Raw genomic sequence first — 21469 nt, 5'->3', positions numbered from 1 at the left:
TATAAAGCTATGGAAACATAGTTATTCACCTATGCACAGTGATGGGCGAATTTGGGGCGTTTCACTTTAAAAATTCCGAAATTTCCCACGAAATTCGCGAAACAGCGAAAAATTTGTGAAACATCGCCGGCGGCTCGTTTTTGACGCCGGTGTCTGTTTTTGACGCCTGCATGCATTTTTTTACGCTGGCACAAATTCTCTGCCGAAAATGCTCCCTGGCATCCAAAAAAACAGACGCCAACGAATTTATTCGCCACTGGCGAATCGCGAGAAATCGCGCGCATTTGCCCCTGGTTAATAAATTCGCCCATCACTACCTATGCACTATTTAGCCTCAAAATCCCCCTAATTTAATTTTAACCTGTGTAGAATGATAACATACACACACTTGCTAGGGTTGCTACCTTTTCTGGATATATATATATATATATATATATACAGAATATCCCTATAAAGAATATTGTCAAGCATAATTTTTACTATATATGTATATATATATATATATATATATATATATATATATATATATATATATATATATATATATATAGTTATATAGTTATATATCTTCAGTATCCGCACTCCGATCAAGCAATCTCAGGGGTGCACGGCCAATTCTCAATCATATAATCAAAATCTGGAATAAAGCATTCCTGGGCCAGCACTTCCCTTTGTAAAACAAGTGTCTTTTTATTATTTCATTTCACACATCACCGAAACGTTGGAGCACTGTGATGTGTGAAATGAAAATAAAAAGACACTTGTTTTACAAAGGGAAGTGCTGGCCCAGGAATGCTTTATTCCAGATTTTGATTATATATATATATATATATATATATATATATATATATATATATATATATATATATATATATATATATATATATATATACATATACTGTATATATATATATATCTATATATAATATAATATATATAATAATGTAAATGTAGGTACCTTAAAGGTAAACTATACCCACAAACAATGTAGGTCTCTAAGATATTGCATAAAACAGTTCATATGTAAAACTCTGCTTCGTGTAAATAAACCATTTTCATAAATATGTACTTTTCTAGTAGTATGTGCCATTGGGTAATCATAAATAGAAAATTGCCATTTTCAAAAATAAGGGCTGCCCCCTGGGGTCCTAGGATTCACAGTGCACACAAACATACCAACAAACCATACATGTTAGGTCACATGAGTCAATTAACAGACAGAGTTGTGTCTTTTGCTTCCGCACTTCTTCCTGTTACAGTTACAGCTGCAGTATTTCTGGTCAGGTGATCTCTTCCTGTTATAGTTAGAGCTGCAGTATTTCTGGTCAGGTGATCTCTTCCTGTTATAGTTAGAGCTGCAGTATTTCTGGTCAGCTGATCTCTGAGGCAGCACACAGACCATCACAAAATGGTGGCTCAAGGCAAGAGATGTAAAAGGACAATATTCACTTAAGTATGTTTGATAAAATTCTTTAATATGCCACTTAATATGATGTAAACTATCTGTTGCTTGTGTCATTATGGGGGTATAGTTGTCCCTTAAATCTACACCGGCATTAACTATTCTCCTGTATTAAGAAAAAATCATTGGAAAATGTTTATAGCAAATAAGTCCATTAAATTAATTTATAAAAATCTGTTTACAAAGGAAGGCGGAGTTGTGTTTACTTGACAGTTATAAAGAGAGATAACTGGATAAACATTGACATGAAGTCATTTACCTGGGAAGCAGCTTTTCTTATAATCCCTAATAATAACCTGAAGTGTTCACTGAACTGTGAGACCCATTTCCTGGCATTCTGTGTAATGACTTCATAAAAACACAGTGGCCTGTTCCAATTTTCTTCTATTAGTGAGAGAAAAGCACCGCTAAAGCCCTTCCATTCAGACTAATTACTAACAACTCACAGGGTTTATAATATAAGTCATCTTCATTAAATATCCTTTCTCTAATTAACTGGTCCTTTATAATGTTTTTGCATGAAAGGCATTTTAGTAATATATATATAAATTTTTCTGTATTGGGATAAACAAGTCCAGGACCAGCATTCCCTTTGTGATGTGGTGTTTATTATTTATACACACATATTTCTGTAATATGTGTATAAATAATAAACACCACATCACAAAGTGAGTGCTGGTCCAGGAATTGTTTATTCCGGTACAGAAATATATGCTAAATAATTAACTAATTAACTGTGAATTGTTTAATCAGGCACTTAAGGACTTCCATTAAGGACTACCATTTCTCAAAAGTACCTCTCCCTTTGAAATTTAGCAGCAGCTCCCACGGAGCAGGTAAATACACAAGGCTTGTCTTCACTTTGGGGCCCCACACTTGTATCCGTGCCAGTATCCTCCCTTGGGTGTCTCACTCACCGGAGTGCTCTCAGAGGCAGTCACACTGGAGATTACAGGCAGCTCTGCAGCAGGATCAATCTCACCAGTGGCACCTTTCTCCTTCTGAGTCTTTAGCAGCTTGGCAGGGGACAGGCTGGGCTCAATCTGTACCTCCACAGATTCCACAGATTTAACAGCTTCTCTGTACTTGACAGTCTTACAGCTACTCGTGCTGGCTCTGTTCAGCTCTCTGGGAGACCCCGTACATTTAGCTCCAAAGTCAGGCACACCATCTCTCCCAGGGGTGCACTGGGGTGCCCAGCCAATCGGATCGCTCTCCAGCCTGTAACTGGACTGGATGATGTCACAGGCAGAAAAACAGGGGAAAGATTCCTCTTGTCCCCTACACAGGTATCGGACCTGTTATCCAGAATGCTAGGGATTTGTGGTTTTCTGGATAATCTATATTATAGAAACATTGAATGTTTGGTGGCTGAATAAAAAGGAGATGCTCCCTAACTGCATTAACTTGAGTGTGTGCGGATCCGTCTCTATACGTATACGTTGCTAAGGGACCCGGCTGGGTCAACGGAAGAATGCACCACCATTACAGGACTGGTGAACTACAGGTGTGCGGTAGGAAAATTATATTGTTTTCTGGATAATCTGCCATTCCAGCAGATACTGTACAATACATAATATTTCCCCCCATGCTTGGAATGCCACTTTAATTTGACATGGTATGGTAGTTACCAATAGCCGACTCTGCCACACCCAATGAGCTTAATAACTGTGTTACAAATGTAAACTCATTAATTGTGGGTTGCATAATATTTAATTATTTCTTCTCCCAAGGATTGTCTTTATAATTCCATGCTTGATTCATTCCAGATGATTTGCTTAGTTGTGTTGTGTGAATGGAACAAGCCTATATACAGGTTGTGGGGACAGCGATGGGGGCGGCCATGGCTCCAGCATATGCTAACTTGTATATGCATCAATTTGAATCACATTATATCATCCCTGAATACAGTGACAACATTTCATCGTTTCATCGATGATATGCTTATCATTTGGCGTGGCACTATGGAAGAATTTAACCATATGGTGGAACATCTTAACTCATTAAGTACCCCTATAACATTTCATGCAAATATGGGATCTATAAAATTTCTTGATGTAGAGATTTTCAGAAGGGGTCCATGTTTGGGTTATACTTTATTTCGGAAAACAACTGACAAAAATGTATTGCTACACTATAATAGCTATCACCCATGGGCTACTAAGAGGTCACTCCCTATTTCACAATTTTGCAGAGTATTGAGAAACAACTCTGATGAGGCTGGTAAACAGAAACAAATTATTGACATGATGGCGCGATTTAGGGAGAGGGGTTACCCCAATAAATTTTTACATCGGGCTCTTGGGTTGGCAAAGGAGAGAAAAAAAGAAAAAACTAAGATAATAAATAAGAGGCCAAATATTGTTCCCAGTACTGTATTTAATGATACTTCTACGAAGGTTTGTTATAAATAATTGGAACATCTTAAAAGCAGACACTGCCCTAAACACTAAAATACCTGACCCTCCATTGATTGGATACAAAAGGGGTACCAACCTAAGAGATATTTTAGTTAAAAATGACCCCATTAATGTAATCAGAAGGTGAGTAACCCTAAACCGGGTTGCTATCGATGCCCTAATTGTACATCTTGTAGATACATGAACCCTGGCAACTCTTTTTTTACATCCGCATACGGGTAAAAGATTTGAAATAAGACACCAGATTACATGTTCCACCACACATATTATCTATCTGGTAACGTGCCCTTGTGGGTTGTCATACATAGGCAAGACAGACCAAAAACTTAGATTGAGGATGGATGGGCACCGTTCTGCGATCAGCACTGCATTCAGAGATGGAAAAACACTTAAACCTGTAGCTAAACATTACTTGGAAATGAGTCACCGGCTCCCGACTGTCACGGTCGGCACCCTAAACCAGAACTAGTGCCAAGCTCCCTGGTCTCGGCTCGGCTTCACCAGTAGTGTGACCGCCTTTGGCTTCGGGAGGAGCCCTCAGCGTACTCGGATGGCATCTGGACTTTTCGAGAGGAGCAAGGCAAGCAAAGGGGCACAACAGTTGTTACAGTCAGTTAGGCCGAAGGTCACGGTACAACAGGATAAGACAGATTTGTGGTCAGACTGGCCGGTTGAGGCAGGCAGATAGCTAGAATCGTCAGGCAGGCAAGGGTCAAAAACCGGGTAATCAGATGGAATGAGGCAGAATCGGAGTCAAATAACAGGCAGAGGTCAAACCAGAACGTCAATCAGGAGGGTTAAGCAGAATCGAGGTCGGTTTCAGGCAAGGGTCAGGTTCCAGAGATCAGAGTAGTCAAACAGCCAGGCCGGGACAAACACAGGAATCAAAACAGACAAGAAGCTTTTCAGCACAAGGTACAAGGCACCAGGAACAAAACCTATCATGGGCACTGAATACAGACTGAAGTCCCTTTAAATACAGTTTGAATTTCGCTCCACTGCGCGCTGACGTCATCACGTCAGCGCACATGCGCAGAAAACCAGGAAGAGGTGCGCGCGGGCCCTAACAAACCGGCGCCTGCAGAGAAGCAGTTAGGCTTGGCGGGCGTCCCCACCGAGGGAGCGGCAGGCGTCCCTGCCATCCCCCCACTAGACCACCAGGGTAAGATTTTGTTACACCGACTTTTAAATACATTGCTATTGACCATATACCCCCCCCCCCTTAGCAGGGGAGGTGACAGGTCCAAACTCCTGTTGCAACGTGAGGTATATTGGATAAAAGAATTGAACACGTTAGCCCCTATGGGTTTAAATGAGCAATGTTTTCTTACATGCTTCCTAGACCAACGTTAGTTTGTTTTGATACTTTTTTGATACTTTTTTTGATACTGTTAATTTGTGATGTTAGTTTTGTGACTTTAAACAGTAACTTTGATACAAATAACTAACTATGGATTAATAAACTACGAGAAACTTAATCCTGACATGGCCTTTTTTTGACTTAATAGGTGGGAGTGAGGCTGTGTACTGATTGGTGTCCATGTGTTTTCTTACCTATTTATTGTGATTTTATGTAATGAACAGTGTCTTGATAAAGGTTCTAGAAGGGAACGAAAACGTCGATCTGTTTTTTAATTTATAATAATAAAAGTAATGTTCTTTAAGTCCCAGTGTGCATCTATGTTATATACAAATTTTATGTGTGTATATATATATATATATATATATATATATATATATATATATATATATATAAAGGCAGAAAAAGCTGAAGCACACCAGGATTTTCTTCAAAAAGATAAAGCTTTTATTACATCATGTATGGATGTAATAAAAGCTTTATCTTTTTGAAGAAAATCCTGGTGTGCTTCAGCTTTTTCTGCCTTTGGATATTTGATTTCTGAACTGCACCCAGGTATGTAACTTTTGAAGTGTGTGCTAAAGCCTTTCACAGTATATATATATATATAATAATATAAATTCCAACGGCACTCTCCATTCCAAGTATCACTGCTGGGTGCTTACCAATAATAATATAATCCAATATATGAAAGCACTCACAGATATTTCCAGTAATTCAACGTGAAAAAAGTTTATTCCACACTCACATTGATGTGAGTGTGGAATAAACTTTTTTCATTTTTTATATATAGTATATATATATAGTCAAAACTCCAAAAATGGTCTAACAAAATAGGTAGTTGCAGTCTGCTGAACCTCTGACACGGTACAGTAATTTCAGTATGTAAAATACAGCATTTCTACTCATATTAATTTTAAGGCTTGAGTTCTCATTTAAATGCCAAGAAAAATGATTTGTTTTACACTTAGGGTTGCCACCTTTGCTGATGGCAAAACCCGAACTCAGGGGGCAGGGCAGATAGCATTGGGGGGGGGGGATGAGGCAGTGATGTAGGAACAGACCTGATGACATCAGAGGTGGGCACAATGATGTTGGTAAAGGTATGACACCGGGGAGAGGCTATTGCATCACTTTTTTCAATGTTTTAATGTGTTGATGCCCAGTTCAAAACCACACAGATGGCACCCCTATCTCTAGCTACATTCTGCTTGATGAATAAGCCCGATACTTTAATTACACGTATGAGATCTATTACACAGAAGTTATCCAGACAGCTCTGAAATACAGCAATTCTAATTTAGAAAAAAAAAATCTTATTTTTGATTGATTTGCTTTTTTTTGTAATAATAAGATATTAACTGCACTTGATAGTCATGTTGAGGTGAGTATCTTAGTATTTTTCACGTATTGGCCAGATTATTGTTCTAGTTTCGTAAGGCTGAAAACAGAACAGAAAGTTCAGACCTGAACAGGCCTTACAAAAACACATATTTATTGAAACTGTACATCAGAGAAGACTCATGCCAGAGACAGTAGCCCAGTAGCTGTTGGTTTTGCTGTTTGTACTTGAACCTTGGCAATGGTTTAAATTGTTTGGATAAAACCCATAAAATCCCAAACCAGCTGAACCCGTTCCCTCTTTCAATAAACTCGCTCATAATTCCTCTTGGGCATGGAGAAATAACACAAGTCTTATAGGCACCTGAAATTGGAAGCCAACTCCTCTCAGTCCCCGCCCAATAAATACCCCTAGTCAGTAATGCAATTTAAGACCTGGAATCAGGGCTATAACTGCAGGAAGTGCAGGTAATGCAAGATGATAATTCTGCCCTTGTATGAGTATAACCCACCTGTTGTCTGATCAGGGAACACACATGCAGTGTTGGACTGAGGGGATCCGGAGCTGCCACATTAGGGGTCCACATGCACCAGCTCTGGGGCCCACAAGGCCTGGGACTCACCAGGTTTTTTCCTGGTGTCCCTTCGGCCCAGTCCGACCTGGGACTCATGTCTTGCAGTGGAAGACTTAATGGCTTATTTATTACTTCAGCTGGCATTATGCAAAAATGGAGACCATACATTAAAAGTATTTGCAAACATACCCAGTGTGGTGTTTATACAAATGGCCTGTAGATGTCACTGTGCTCAAGACTTATACTGTGGATACTTTCTATACAGCTTGTGGTGTTAGAGTTGCTTACTTTTGTGTAATGGCTGCATGAGCCTGCTAATAAAGCACTGTTATACTCTACTCATCCTCGGCTACTAAAACATGCAGCAGCCTGAACCTTTTAACACCCAGAATGTCTGATAAATCCCATGGAAGTGACAAAGAAAAGTAGTTATTCCCGGGTGCCCACTGTGGGTGCCATGAATAGGTGCAGACTAAAGAATTACACGCAGACGTCCTTTTAACACAACGAGTCAGAAATGAAGCAATCGCTGCTCTTACAATTTTGAACAAAAATTATGCAACCACAATTGCAATGGCAATTACGCAATGTGCCTCAATTATACAGGAGAAACACTACATTGTGGCTCAAAACTGCACTTTGTACTTGTTTGGTCTTAAATGGGCCCTAAAGATCTGCACTACCAGTGGCATAACTAGAGGTCACTGGGCCCCACAGCAACATCACTTTAACCCCCCCCCCCCCCGAATATTGGAAATAAGACATTTTTGCACTAATATATGTAGGAGAGTTGGCCTGTTTTACAGTTGGGAGGGTGGAGCTGTCTCCTTTACAGGTTAAACTTTCCCTAGAAAGTAATTGGCCAGGGAAGTTAGTTAAGCCTTGACTTCAAAACGGGGAGTCACTGGGTTTACAGGGTTATGGGAGATAGCTCATAGTACAAGTTGATCCAGGGACTGGTCCCATTGCCATTTTGGAGTCAGGAAGGAATTCTTTCCCCCTCTGAGGCAAATTGGAGAGGCTTCAGATGGGTTTTTTGTGCCTTCCTCAGGATCAACAGTGACGCCTGCGCCCCTTAGTAAATCTTGGTTTGGTTTGGTTACACATCCATAAAGTTCAACCTTTTAAGTCTGTATATAACCTGCCTGTTTTCAGGGACTTTGCCGATTTACTAAGGGGCGAAGGCGTCACTTCACTAGCGAAGGCGATAGACGATAGTGGTGATTCGAACTCTATCGCCAGGTGAATCTTCGCTCTGGTGAATGGACGTTACTCCAGCTCAGATCAGGCGAAGTGCATTGGAGTGCATAGATCTTCCTCAATCCCCTGTTACTTATATCATATTTTTTAGTGGAAAAAGTTTCTAAAGTCCAAAAAACGCTATGTCTTTCCCTTTTTTCAGAGTGATAGCCTGCAAAAGACCTCCAACGAAGTTGCGCTAGGCAGAATTGAGCGCTAGCGTATCTTCGCTTTGATTTGCTCGCATTGCCGAAGTAACGCTAGTGAAAATTCGCCAGCGTTCGGCGCCCTGGATGCAACTTCACATTTTAGTAAATTAGCGTTGTCTGATTGAATTTTCACCTGGCGAAGTGTTGCGATGGCTGCGAAGCTGTCGCTGGTGAATTTTCGCTGCTTACTAAATTTACCCCTAGGATTAAGAGGCAGGATCAGGGTAGTTAGTAGAGCAGCCAAAGGCTCCAAGAGGAGACCAGAAGGGATAATACCCCACACTGTCACCCACCAGCATAGGGACAGTTCAGCATAGGGATAGAGAGATTCATGGAGTAGGGGGCCTCTGTGAACATCTGGTAGTGCTGGGGACTAGTTCCTCTATAAATTAACACTACCCCAGGGTTGTAAATAAGATTCTGTTCCAAATACTATTCAGGGTTATTTTTAAGAACCAGTGGTGTCCAGTGTATTGAAAGGTCTGTTCTGTTTGTGCTACATCAGCATAATTAACCCTTTCTCTATCCTGCAGCACCAATATTAGAGTCCCATGTAACGCATGCTGTACTGGGAGTTGATCCCTCCATCACCGTGTATCAGGCGTCCCGTGTATCAGGCGTCTATTTCAGAAGGCGAGGGTGTGTGAGTGGTGCCTCATATCCTGAAGATTATATTAGGGGCAGCCGGGAGGGTGATGTTTCATATTCCAAAGGAAGATGGGATGTCAGGTGCCATGTTGGGGTTGTCAGCAGATCACATGGGCCCTGGTTCCCACTTCATGGGAAAAAATCTTTTTTTCAAAATGAATCAGTTAATAGTGCTGCTCCAGCAGTATTCTGCACTGAAATCCTTTTCTCAAAAGAGCAAACAGATTTTTTTATATTCCATTTTGAAATCTGATGTGGGGCTAGACATATTGTCAATTTCCCAGCTGCCCCCAGTAATGTGACTTGTGCTCTGATAAACTTCAGTCACTCTTTACTGCTGTACTGCAAGTTGGAGTGATATCACCCCTCCCTGCCCCCCCCAGCAGCCTAACAACAGAACAATGGGAAGGTAACCAGATAGCAGCTCCCTAACACAAGATAACAGCTGCCTGGTAGATCTAAGAACAACACTCAATAGTAAAAACCCATGTCCCACTGAGACACATTCAGTTACATCGAGAAGGAAAAACAGCAGCCTGCCAGAAAGCATTTCTCTCCTAAAGTGCAGGCACAAGTCACATGACCAGGGGCAGCTGGAAAATTGACAAAATGTCTAGCCCCATGTCAGATTTCAAAATTGAATATAAAAAAACCTGTTTGCTCTTTTGAGAAATGGATTTCAGTGCCGCATTCTGCTGGAGTAGCACTATTAACTGGTGAGTTTTGAAAAAAAACATGTTTTCCGATGACAGGATCCCTTTAAGGTGGCCATAGAAGTAGATATCCACTCCTTTGTTGATGTCGCCAAACAAGCGGATCTCACCCCGATATGCCCACATTGAAGTGGCTGATATCGGGCTGATCCGATTGTGGGCCCTAGGGCCCAAAGATCGGTTTATAATCGATCCAATACGGCGGTCGGATTGCGGGATTGCAAACACGCATAAAGGCGCCGCAATACAACTGGATTTTTTAACCTGCCTGATTGAGATTTGGGCCAGACATCAATTGGAGAAGCCCGTTGGATGGCCCCATGCAGGGGCCAATAAACTGCCGGCTTCGTCTGTCGGCAGCTTTTATCGGCCCGTGTATGGGGGCCTTTAGCCCCCCAGGAGATGGACTATGACAACTTCTTGTCTATTAAACTACAGGTTAAAAAATAAATTTAATTTGCATCTTCCTGAGTCACATGGCACTACATAACTATAAATTATCTAAATGATTTATGTTTGATTAATAGTAAGCCATAAATATTTTTTTCTCATTATTTGTTTGCTGTCATTTGTTATGTTTATTTATTTTAGGCACCGACATAGCATTCCAAGCTTCTAATTGCTTCCAGGGATTGCTCTGTCATGCTAATTAATGTCATTATTTATTCTTCCACCATGAACATTTCTATAGCTCCATGATTACTTTATTTCCTCCAAATTGTGGGTTTTCAGGCAACGTCGGCTACTTAGTAGGTTGAATTAATTTGCTGTGCTTCGAGTGAAATAATGTAAGTTAGATGTTGGTATGTATCAGAGCTAAAGGAAAATCTTAATAGTTTAGCTTCTCTGTCCCATAGCTTGGGAAAAGGTATTTAATTTTATTAACACAAAGGAAAAGTAAGCCGTCAAAATGATGATAAACACTGTCAGGTCACTGATGATATATTCATATGGCGCAAATATTTTTTTTAAAGGAGAACTAAACCCTAAAATTGAACATGACTAAAAATGCCATATTTTATATAGTGAACTTATTGACCAGCCTAAAGTTTCAGCTTTTCAATAGCAGCAATGATCCAGGACTTCAAACTTGTCACAGGGGGTCACCATCTTGGAAAGTGTCTGTGACACTCACATGCTCAGTGGGCTCTGATTGGCTGTTGAGAAGCTAAGCTTTGGGCTCGTCACTAATTATCCAGCAGAAAATGAGCTTCCCTGGCTGTAATATAAGCTGATGCTACAGGTTTGCTGATTATTAAATTCTGATGCTAATTGCACTGGTTTCTGTGCTGCCATGTAGTAATTATGTGTATTAATTACTAATCAGCCTTATATTGTGACATTTCTATTCTATGTGTACTGTATATTGTGAGTGGCTCCCTAAGCTCAGTAAGTGACAGCAGCACAGAGCATGTGCAGTGAATCAGCAGAAAAGAAGATGGGGAGCTACTGGGGCATCTTTGGAGACACAGATCTTTACTGCTAAAGGGCTGTGGTTGCCTTGGGCTGGTACAGAATGCACAACATTTCTAGTCTACTTCTTCAGTAAGGATTACGTTTTACTTTAAAGCTAATGCCCAAAAATACGTATGCATGTGAGCCCCATGAACAGTAACCATTGAGGATCAGGGCACTGCTGTACAGGACTCACTGCACCAATACAAGTTTTAAATGCCCTTTCATTGGCAACATAGAGAAAAACAAGGCAAGACCAAAGCCGAATTCTAATCTTGCTAGCAGCTCAAGATGAGTAAAAATCTTCCATTCAGTTGCAAATTCAGTTGCAAATTGCCATAGGATAGTAAATTGCTTGGAATTAATGTGATAATTAGCAAAAAGTCATTTAGTACACAGCAAATTGTGAACATTGCTGTTTCGCTGACCCAAAGTGAGTGTAGGGGTAAAAACACTAAAAGGACCACAGCTCTCCTTTTTCTTTCCTAGTTCCATCCACTATGCAGTGGACTTTTTAGGCTTATATTTAGGGATGCACCGAATCCAGGATTCGGCCTTTTTCAGCAGGATTCTGGTTCGGCTGAATCCTTGTGTCAGGCAGAATCCGAATCCTAATTTGCATATGTAAATTAGGGGCAGGTAGGGAAATCACGTGACTTTTCGTCACAAATGAAGAATTGTTTCCACTTTTTCCTTTCCTACCCCTAATTTGCATATGCAAATTAGGATTCGGTTCGGTATTCGGCCGAATCTTTCACGAAGGATTCGGGGATTCGGCCGAATCCCAAATAGTAATTCGGTGCATCCCTACTTATATTATTTTCAGTGGGAGATATGCACAAGTTGGTGCTCGCTTTTGGCATATCAACACATTTACCCCCTTATTTTGTGCTATTTTAAAAAGCTACCTCTCTTGCTAACGAGAGATTATGAATGTTGTAATTTAACCATAGCCTGAGGGTTGGGGGTGGGGCACTATGTATTTCCATGGACTAAGGGCTCTTACACATGAGCGTTCTGACCTGCGCAAGTCATTATTTCAAATGGGGCTGTACTCACTCAGGCGCGTGTAGGCGTCGAACGCAGGTTCAGACGCAACATGCTGCATTTTTCCTGCGTTCGGCGCCTACACGCGCCTGAGTGAGTACAGCCCCATTTGAAATAATGACTTGCGTCTATTCCTGCGCTCCCCTGCGGCTGAACGCCAAAAAACGAAACGCAGGGGAGCGCAGGTCAGAAGGCTCATGTGTAAGAGCCCTTAAGGTGATGTGCTCGTTGACCCCAAACCAGCTGGAGCTGCAGGTGTACCCAGGGCCGGGCCAAGCCAACCGCAAAACTACCTGTATTTCACAGTTATGTAAGTTGGGGTTTGCCAATAAATTAATTCCCTACAAATAGGGTTGCCACCTTTTCTGGAAAAAAATACCGGACTTCCTATTTATCATACCTCCCAACTATCCCGTTTTTAGAGGGACAGTCCCTCTTTTGACAGCTCAACCCGCAGTCCCTCGTTTGTACTGGAAAGTCCAGTTTTTCTCTGCTCTAAACAGCCAGAAAAAGAAACAAAGTTTCTAACTTAATTGGGTTTTGGCAGTGAGCCCAGAAAAGCCACAGCTGCAGATAAGATACTTGTGTAACAATTTCTAGATATGCAAATAAGTAATTGTAGCAAAATAAGATCCCTTGGGAGACGTTAGACTCACAGCTTAAAGGGCAATTCACCTTCATTAGCAAAACTGTAATAACTGAAAAAAAAAACACAGAATTATGTTCAAAATTTCATAACCTGCCAAATTTTAGTAAATGTACATGGTAATTAGGGGGTGTGGCCACAAAAATGGGCATGTGTTCAAAAAAAATTTCACCGCGATACGCGCACCAACTTTTTTGTCCCTCTTTTTATTTCCAAAATGTTGGGAGGTATGATATTTTTTTATCTTTTTTCCCTATTAATAACATTGGGATCAACCATCATTTTTACCGGCCAGGCGGCAACCCTACCTACAAATCAGATCTGATGCAATAAGAGAAAATATAAGTCAGAGATAGGAAACAGCAGTAACACTGGGTGCAACTGGGCCCACCATCATCATTTATTAATGATTTATTTATGTAGCATAGCATGTGATGCAGAGCTTTCCATTAACACATTCTGCTCCAATTTATTGTGCCTTATCTCCAGGAGATTGACAAGAATGCTGAGAGGACTGGTTTAATTGTGTAGGGGGCCTTTGCAGCAATGCCAGTTTCTAAGGATGTTAGTGCCAAACGTTGTCTGCTGTTAGATTTCAACACATGCTCCACCTAGTGGCAGCATTTTTTATATATAATCATGTTACAATTTATAGTTTGGAGCAAAAATATGTTAATGCATGAAAAGAATGTTAAATAACATTTACCAAAATAATAGGTAAAATATGAAAAGTATTGTAAGGGATAGTGCTCCTTTAGCAAATGCATGTAACGGTATATCTCTAAAGAATTATGTAAAAAATCAATCTGTTCTCTAATTCCAAGTGTTTTTCTAAATCCAACAAACCAAAGCCTCCAATGACGTAGCCAGTGTGTACAATAATCTCTATCAATCCCGGCAAAGCCAGTTGTGTAGAGACCTGGTAGGAACCTGTAACGTGAGAAAGGTTATGATTGTAGCCTTTGTCTTCAGCGTGTGAATTCATTTCAGGACTTTTATGGTCTTTCAAGCCGTGGCTTAAGCCTTACACCTTGTCCCAAGGTTTATATATAAGCCCCAATATTTGTGATATTCTTATATACTGTAGAACCCCTCATTTTACATTTTTCAGAGAACTGGAAAAAAAGGATGTCAAATCCGGGAAAATGTACATATTGGTAGGACCAAAAAAACTGTGTAAGGTGAGGGAAAACATAAAATCAGGGGATGTAAAGTTGAAGTGTATAAAAAAGGGAGAGGGCATATAAAAGGGATGTAACTAACTATCTAACTAGGTAACTATAACTGCAAGTTTTAAAAAGACCCAGCCTTTGTTAGTTTGCCTTTATCCTCCTCTCCTGCTGCTCGCCAATCCTTAATTGGTCCAGGTAAAGTTACGTTTATTTAAGGTGGAGTTGTACAGCTGCCCTATAAACATATTTAATGTGCAAATAAAGTAAGAAATCCAAAGTTGCCTGATCCCTCTTGGGAATTGCAATGCTCTTTTCATTAACTCATGTCTTGTTTGCTTATTTTATCGCTCATTTTAGTTGGCCACCTTTTTATTGCTATGACCCTACTTATGAACCAAATAAAACTTGACAGTCCTAACAACATCGATTATAAGCTTTATGCTCGCCGTACATCTACTGCCTGTTTCATGTGCAAAGACTGTGTAATCATAATTCAACGCAAACTATAGGGATGACGTTTCTGAAATTGTGGCTCTGCTTATCTGTTATGCTGTTCTTGGATAAATATTAGATTTAACAGAATGCCTGTAGTGTGTTTATAGTGTTTGCTAACAATGATAAAGGTGAGCTCTTGGAAAGACCAGTGTCAGACTGGGCCAGTGGGACACTGGGGAAAAAACCTGGTGGGCCCCCAGCCCTCACAGGCCCCACTGGCCCAGACCCGGTCCTTGCATGGAATCGGCTTCCAAAGGAAATAGAAGGAAGGCCATAGGGCGAGTTGCGGCTCAGGTAGCGGGTCCAGACGGCGCTTTGCTCCTGGGGGAGGTGGATTTCCTGAGATTCACATGGTGATCGGCCAAACGCCACATTATAGCTTTGCCCCGATGGCCCAGTTCCCCACCCCCACCATGTCACGGCCCCGGCTCGCTACATAATGGCCCGCCCACTCCCCCACTGCAACATCGCCCACCCCCGCTGCATCATGCGTCTGCCTCCCCCTGGAGATCGTTGGGGGAAAGGTTGCAACCCTAGTGGGCCCCCAATCTGACTCTGTGAAAGACTACAGGTGGCAATTTCAGTTCTTTAGACCGATTTGGCAGCTCATTTGCACTTGTGTGGGGGCTTCTGACGGGTCTCCCCCATCGATATCTGCCCAAAAATCATACTGATATTAATCGGGCAGGTTTGATTTTTCCAGTGATCGAGGACTGCATCGTCTAGTTGATCCAGTCCCCATTTTCATCGTTGTAATACAATCATTTGGTCCTAGGGCCGAAAGCTTGGATAACCCGATATCTCCTTGCCATTGGTGGGCATATCAACAATCTCCGAGTGGATTTTATCATGTATGGTCACTAGGGTTGCCACTTCACCCCTTTATTTCTTACCTTATTTATGGTGCATCTGACTTGATGCCAATGTTTCGTCGCGTTGCATGTTGTTGGATCGGACCTAAATCATCCATGTAGTTACATAGTAACATAGTAAGTAAGGTTGAAAAAAGACACACGTCCATCAAGTTCAATCTTTTTTTTTTTTTAATCTGCCCAACTGCCAGTTGGGCCCATCTGAAGCCTCTCCAATTTGCCTCAGAGGGGGAAAAAATTCCTTCCTGACTCCAAAATGGCAATGGGACCAGTCCCTGGATCAACTTGTACTATGAGCTATCTCCCATATCCCTGTATTCCCTCACTTGCTAAACACCATCCAACCCCTTCTTATACCTATCTAATGTATCAGCCTGTACCACTGATTCAGGGAGACAATTCCACATCTTCACAGCTCTCACTGTAACAAACCCCTTCCCAATATTTAGCTGAACCTCTTTTCTTCTAATCGGAATGGGTGACCTTGTGTCAGCTGGAAAGACCTACTGGTAAATAAAGTATCAGAGAGATTATTATATGATCCCCTTATATATTTATACATAGTTATCATATCTCCCCTTAAGCGCCTCTTCTCCAGAGTGAACATCTCCAATTTGGCCAGTCTTTCCTCATAGCTAAGATTTTCCATACCTTTTACCAGCTTAGTTGCCCTTCCCTGTACCCTCTCTAATACAATAATGTCCTGTTTGAGTGATGGAGACCAAAACTGTACAGCATATTCTAGATGGGACCTTACCAGTGCTCTATACAGTGGAAGAATGACCCCTCCTCCTGTAAATCTCTGCCCCATTTAATACAGCTCAAGATCTTATTTGCCCTTGATGCTGCTGACTGGCATTGCTTGCTACAGCCAAGTATATCATCTACAAGGACTCCAAGATCTATCATAATGTGCAGCCATACATCATACATCTAAATGAATTGCTAATTAACTATGCTGGTTGTTGATTCCATATGTGTTCGGTTTGAAAGGGGTGAGGTGGCAAACCTAATGGCCACCTTAAGGGTGAAATCTAATAAAATGTAAAACAAATTTGCATGTTGCAATGTAATGCGACATAATAAATGCGGCAGACGCAAAGGTCACCTCCAGCAGGTAAAGTGCAGGGAACTACCGGTTCCACTTAGTGTGTCAGTGTCAGGGAAGAACATTTCAAAACCAGCCAAAGACTAAAAAAAGTTGCCAAAAGGCATTTTAAAAGTAGCCCAAAATAGCCCAAATTGTACACTGAACAATCAATATAGCAACAGCATATAGAAGCCGCTAACTATAATTCAAATTGTATGGCACATGTGATACCAGATACAGCGGGCTACAGGCTGTAGTACAGACAGGTTGAGACTGCCAGAACTGCTGCAAATAGAAATTTCTACACCTTTCTCCTCCAATTGCATTCTGAGTATTGTAGTTGGCTGTAGGAATTTGTTAAATAAAAACGATATTACCCAATATACACTGGGATGACAGACTAGGGTTGAAAAAACTTTGGCTAGTTTTCAAAGTACAAACCCACCAAGGCTCCAAAAACTAGACCAAATCCATACCTTGGCTAGTTTGTACTTTGGAAACCTGCCTGGGCTTGAAATTAGTAGCCCAATTTGGCAGAAAAACTGCCAACCTGGCAACCCTGCTTCACTGTAGCTATTGCAGATCTAGGGCCCAGTTAGGGACCCAGGGAATTGTCTCATAAGAAGCAGAAGGTTCATTAGTCAGGCCCCTTCTCTGCAACAGATTAGGTTAGAGCCCCTGGTTCCAGGTTGGCGCGGGTCTATAAATAGAGGGGGAAAGCCATGTGCGAGTGCGGGTTGGGTGGGTTCGGTTCTGGTACATTCTAAACCCACAACTAGAGTACAGTGTTGGTGTTTTGGACCTGTAGTTGGAATTTAGAAGGAAGATGACGTTGAGGAACAAGTCAAGGTGCAATATCCGGTTATCTAATGGGTAAAGCAATCTAGTTAATATTCAGTCAGTGGTCAGGGCAGACATCACACTGAAGTGGCAAGAAGTCAAGAATCAGTAAAATCATTAATAAACAATAATAGACATTTTAGAACACATTCAGGAACTTAGAATCAACAACCTACAATCAAGCATTGGACCCAGGTCTTCAATTTGCTTTGCTTGAATGTTGAATATACGCCTCACACAGACTTATGTAGAAGCTTGTCATGTTTAAGCTTCCAAATATTTTTCAATGTTTGCGATTTCTCAAATTTTAATAAATAAACCCCTTAGTACTGGTGAACTGGTGAACATGATTTTTATGGTGTCATTTTTATTTCTAAATGACACTGTTTACACTGCAAATAATTCACTCTACAATATAAAATTTCATTCCTAAACCAGCAAGTGTATTTTTTTAGTTGTAATATTGGTGTGTAGGTGCATCTCAGGTCATTTTGCCTGGTCATGTGCTTTCAGAAAGAGCCAGCACTTTAGGATGGAACTGCTTTCTGGCAGGCTGTTGTTTCTCCTACTCAATGTAACTGAATGTGTCTCAGTGGGAGCTGGATTTTACTATTGAGTTCTTAGATCTACCAGGCAGCTGTTATCTTGTGTTAGGGAGCTGCTATCTGGTTTACTTCCCATTGTTCTGTTGTTATTCTGTTGGTGCGGAAGGGAGTATGTGGTATTACTCCAACTTGCAGTACAGCAGTAAAGAGTGACTGAAGTTTATCAGAGCTCAAGTCACATGACTGGGGGAACCTAAGAAACTGACAATATGTCTAGCCCATGTCAGATTTCAAAATTAAATATAAAATAATCTGTTTGCTCTTTTGAGAAACAGATTTCAGTGCAGAATTCTGCTGGGGCAGCACTATTAACTGATGTGTTTTTGAAAAAAAATTGTTTTTCCATGACAGTATCCCTTTAACCGGTCAAAATAATTGATATTATGTACAGTTTGTTATGGTGTTATATATACATACAATTCAATTAATCAAAAAGCGAAAACCAATTACACCTGTACATGAAATACAGGGGAACAATGAAATATAAGAGAGAAAACTGAAATATGAGAACCATCCAAAATGATATTGTTTCTTCCTAGAAGCCCAATCACTTACGGAGGGATGCAGTGAGTCTAGTTGTTTCTGTTATGTGTTCTTGTCCGGTTTGTTATCAAAACAAAATTAGGCAGGGATTTTTTTTTTCAAAAAGCCCTTTTCTCTTCCCTGGCTTTGGTGGCTAATTAAGGAGGCGGTTGCTAAGTGATGGCAAGACGTATCACTGAGAGTCTTTGATGCTCTTTTTTTTTTTTTTTTCTTTATTACCTTCAACGTACAGGTTCATCACCAGAGTTTGAAACATACAAAGACACGGAGAACTGTACCATGGCATCTCTGAGAAACACTACACCTCTTCGAGCCGATCCACGAGATGATGGGAACTCAACTGCAGGTGGTGATCCCCAAGGCAAGATGGCGGAAGAACAGGACACGGGACAAGGTGGCATGTTGGGAAAAGCGCATGAGTTTTTTCAGATCTGTGACATTGAGGACAAAGGTTTCATTACGCGAAGAGACATGCAGGTATTTCTTAATGTGCTCATCAACTTAACGCTACACTTGTTGGACTTGCCAATAATTGACCAAACTGACCATTCAGCAGTCATTATCAGTTTCAGCCATTAGTAAGGACAGTTACTACAGCACTACTTAATTATTGATATATATATATATATATATATATATATATATAAATATATATATATATATAAATACGGATCCATTATCCAGAAACCCATTATCCAGAAAGCTCCGAATTATGGAAAGGTTGTCTCCCATAAATTTAATTATAATCAAGCAGGGTCGGATTGGCCCGGCGGGACACCGGGAAAAAACCCGGTGGGCCCCAGCCATCATCTCCCGATCTCCTGGCCAAAAAAAAAAACAATTTTGCAGTAGGGGGTCCGGAGGGGGGCCCTGGACAGGAGTCCCGGTGGGCCTTGGGCCCCCCCAGTCTGACCCTGTAATCAGGTAATCCAAATTGTTAAAAAATATTTCCTTTTTCCTCTGTAATAATAAAACAGTAGCTTGTACTTGATCCCAACTAAGATATAATTAATCCTTACTGGATGCAAAACCAGTTTATTGGGTTTATTTAATGTTTTCATGATTTTCTAGTAGACTTAAGGTATGAAGATCTAAATTATGGAAAGATCCGTTATCCGGAAACCCCCCGAGCATTCTGGATAACAGGTCCCATACATGTATATTCTAATATAGATTTCATTTATATCTTTGGCACCAGAGTTCATGTAAACGAGATTTTGATTCCAAATACTTGTCTTTTATAGAAAATTCATGTGACAAATATATGAGTACAATCTATAAATATCTGGTAATCCAAAACAGGAAATGCGTTTGTGCTTTAGAATATTAAGAAGCAGAAGTAGCAATCAAAAGATTTGCAGATGAATATATATATTTTATTGCATATCTTCCTGTTTATAGATTACTCATTAATTAATACTGCATTAATATAATAGGTCTACAGCCCTGTAATGTTCAAGGGTTACTATTTTTGTAATGTAGTCACCACTCCGGGGCATTGCATGAGTATGTTGTTCTACAGCTGGAACTTTCAAGATACAAATCGGATCCTGTGCTGTTTAGCATAGATTAAAAGGATCCCCTTTCTCTCCCATGGGGCTAAGTAAACTGAGGTAGCAGGAAAATCAATGACTTTTCAAGGGTTGCAAGGAGTTGCTACAAAAAAGCAGGTCTCTATAACCTCTAGTCCAACTACTCCTCCTTAGTACATGCAAAAATAAATGCTTGTGAAAAATAATCTCCCTTATCCCCTTCTGACGAAATTGCACTGCACCCAAGAAAGGAGAGCAGAAAGCAGCTTCATCCAAATGGCACCAAGACCAAGCCCAGGAGAGGTAATTGGAAGCAGAGGTCATCCTTACCAACTCCAGCAGGCCACCAATTACAACGTTACAAGGCCTCCTATAATTTTTGCCCTATCACGTTTGCCCCAGGGGTCATAGACCTATCTTGCATTTGTGGTCTGTTGATTTGCATAAAATCATATGAGTAGGAGATGAAATATAGCTTGCCTCAGGTCAGGGTGTATCTGTTTAGTAAAACTGAAGACTTGTAGGCCAAGTGCAGTACTCCAAGTATTTTTAATCCTGTCTACCAATGATTTCAGTTTTCTTGCTGTCATCTGATATAAGTATTACGGCGGAGTTCCAAACCCAGAACTAGTGCCAAGGTCCCAGTCGTGGCTCACTCTTACACTTATAACAACCACCTTTCGATTCTGGGGGGAGCCCTCCGCTACTCGGGTGCCACCAGGTCTTAACGTGAGAGGACCAGGAAGAGAGTTCTGGGCAGGCAAGGGAACCAAACTTAGTACTGGAACGGAGAACAAGGAGCGTGGTCCAGGGACAGGCTGGTTCGATACCAATCAGGAGAAGCAGTACAGATTCAAGAGATGGGAAGTCGAGGTCACAGGCCAAGTTAGACACATAAATTTCGCAGTACAAGGCAGAATCAGAGAGAGTCGTCAGTACATGGGCAAGGGACAGGACAAGCAGAGAACTAGACAAGGTCAGGGACAGGCAGGGTCAAGAACAGATCATGAACACACAGAAAACGCAGGAATTATAGAAATAGACCTCAAGTTAGGCAGTGAGTATTTGTCCAAGGCCTCTTTAAATATTCAAATTTCGAGTCAAAGCGAGATGATGGCACTCGTTACGCATTAACCCGGAATCGGCAGAACTACAGAGTGTGCATCGGCATACAGGAAGATAGATGCGGACCACCAGGCAAGTAG

The 21469-nt window shown here is 41.0% G+C and overlaps 1 protein-coding gene across 1 annotated transcript in view; it reads left to right on the top strand.

The window, feature by feature from the left end:
• cracr2a.S (calcium release activated channel regulator 2A S homeolog) overlaps window positions 1-21469 on the top strand; it is a 57663-nt gene that overhangs the window by 5166 nt on the left and 31028 nt on the right. Inside the window, exon 2 of the mRNA XM_018254871.2 lies at window positions 18965-19209. Within this exon, the coding sequence (XP_018110360.1) occupies window positions 19012-19209 (198 nt within the window). The 5' untranslated portion in view covers window positions 18965-19011. The remainder of the gene's footprint in view (window positions 1-18964; window positions 19210-21469) is intronic.

Source organism: Xenopus laevis, chromosome 3S, assembly GCF_017654675.1.
Source record: "Xenopus laevis strain J_2021 chromosome 3S, Xenopus_laevis_v10.1, whole genome shotgun sequence".
NCBI lineage: Eukaryota > Metazoa > Chordata > Amphibia > Anura > Pipidae > Xenopus > Xenopus laevis.
This window is presented reverse-complemented; position numbering and strand designations above follow the sequence as displayed.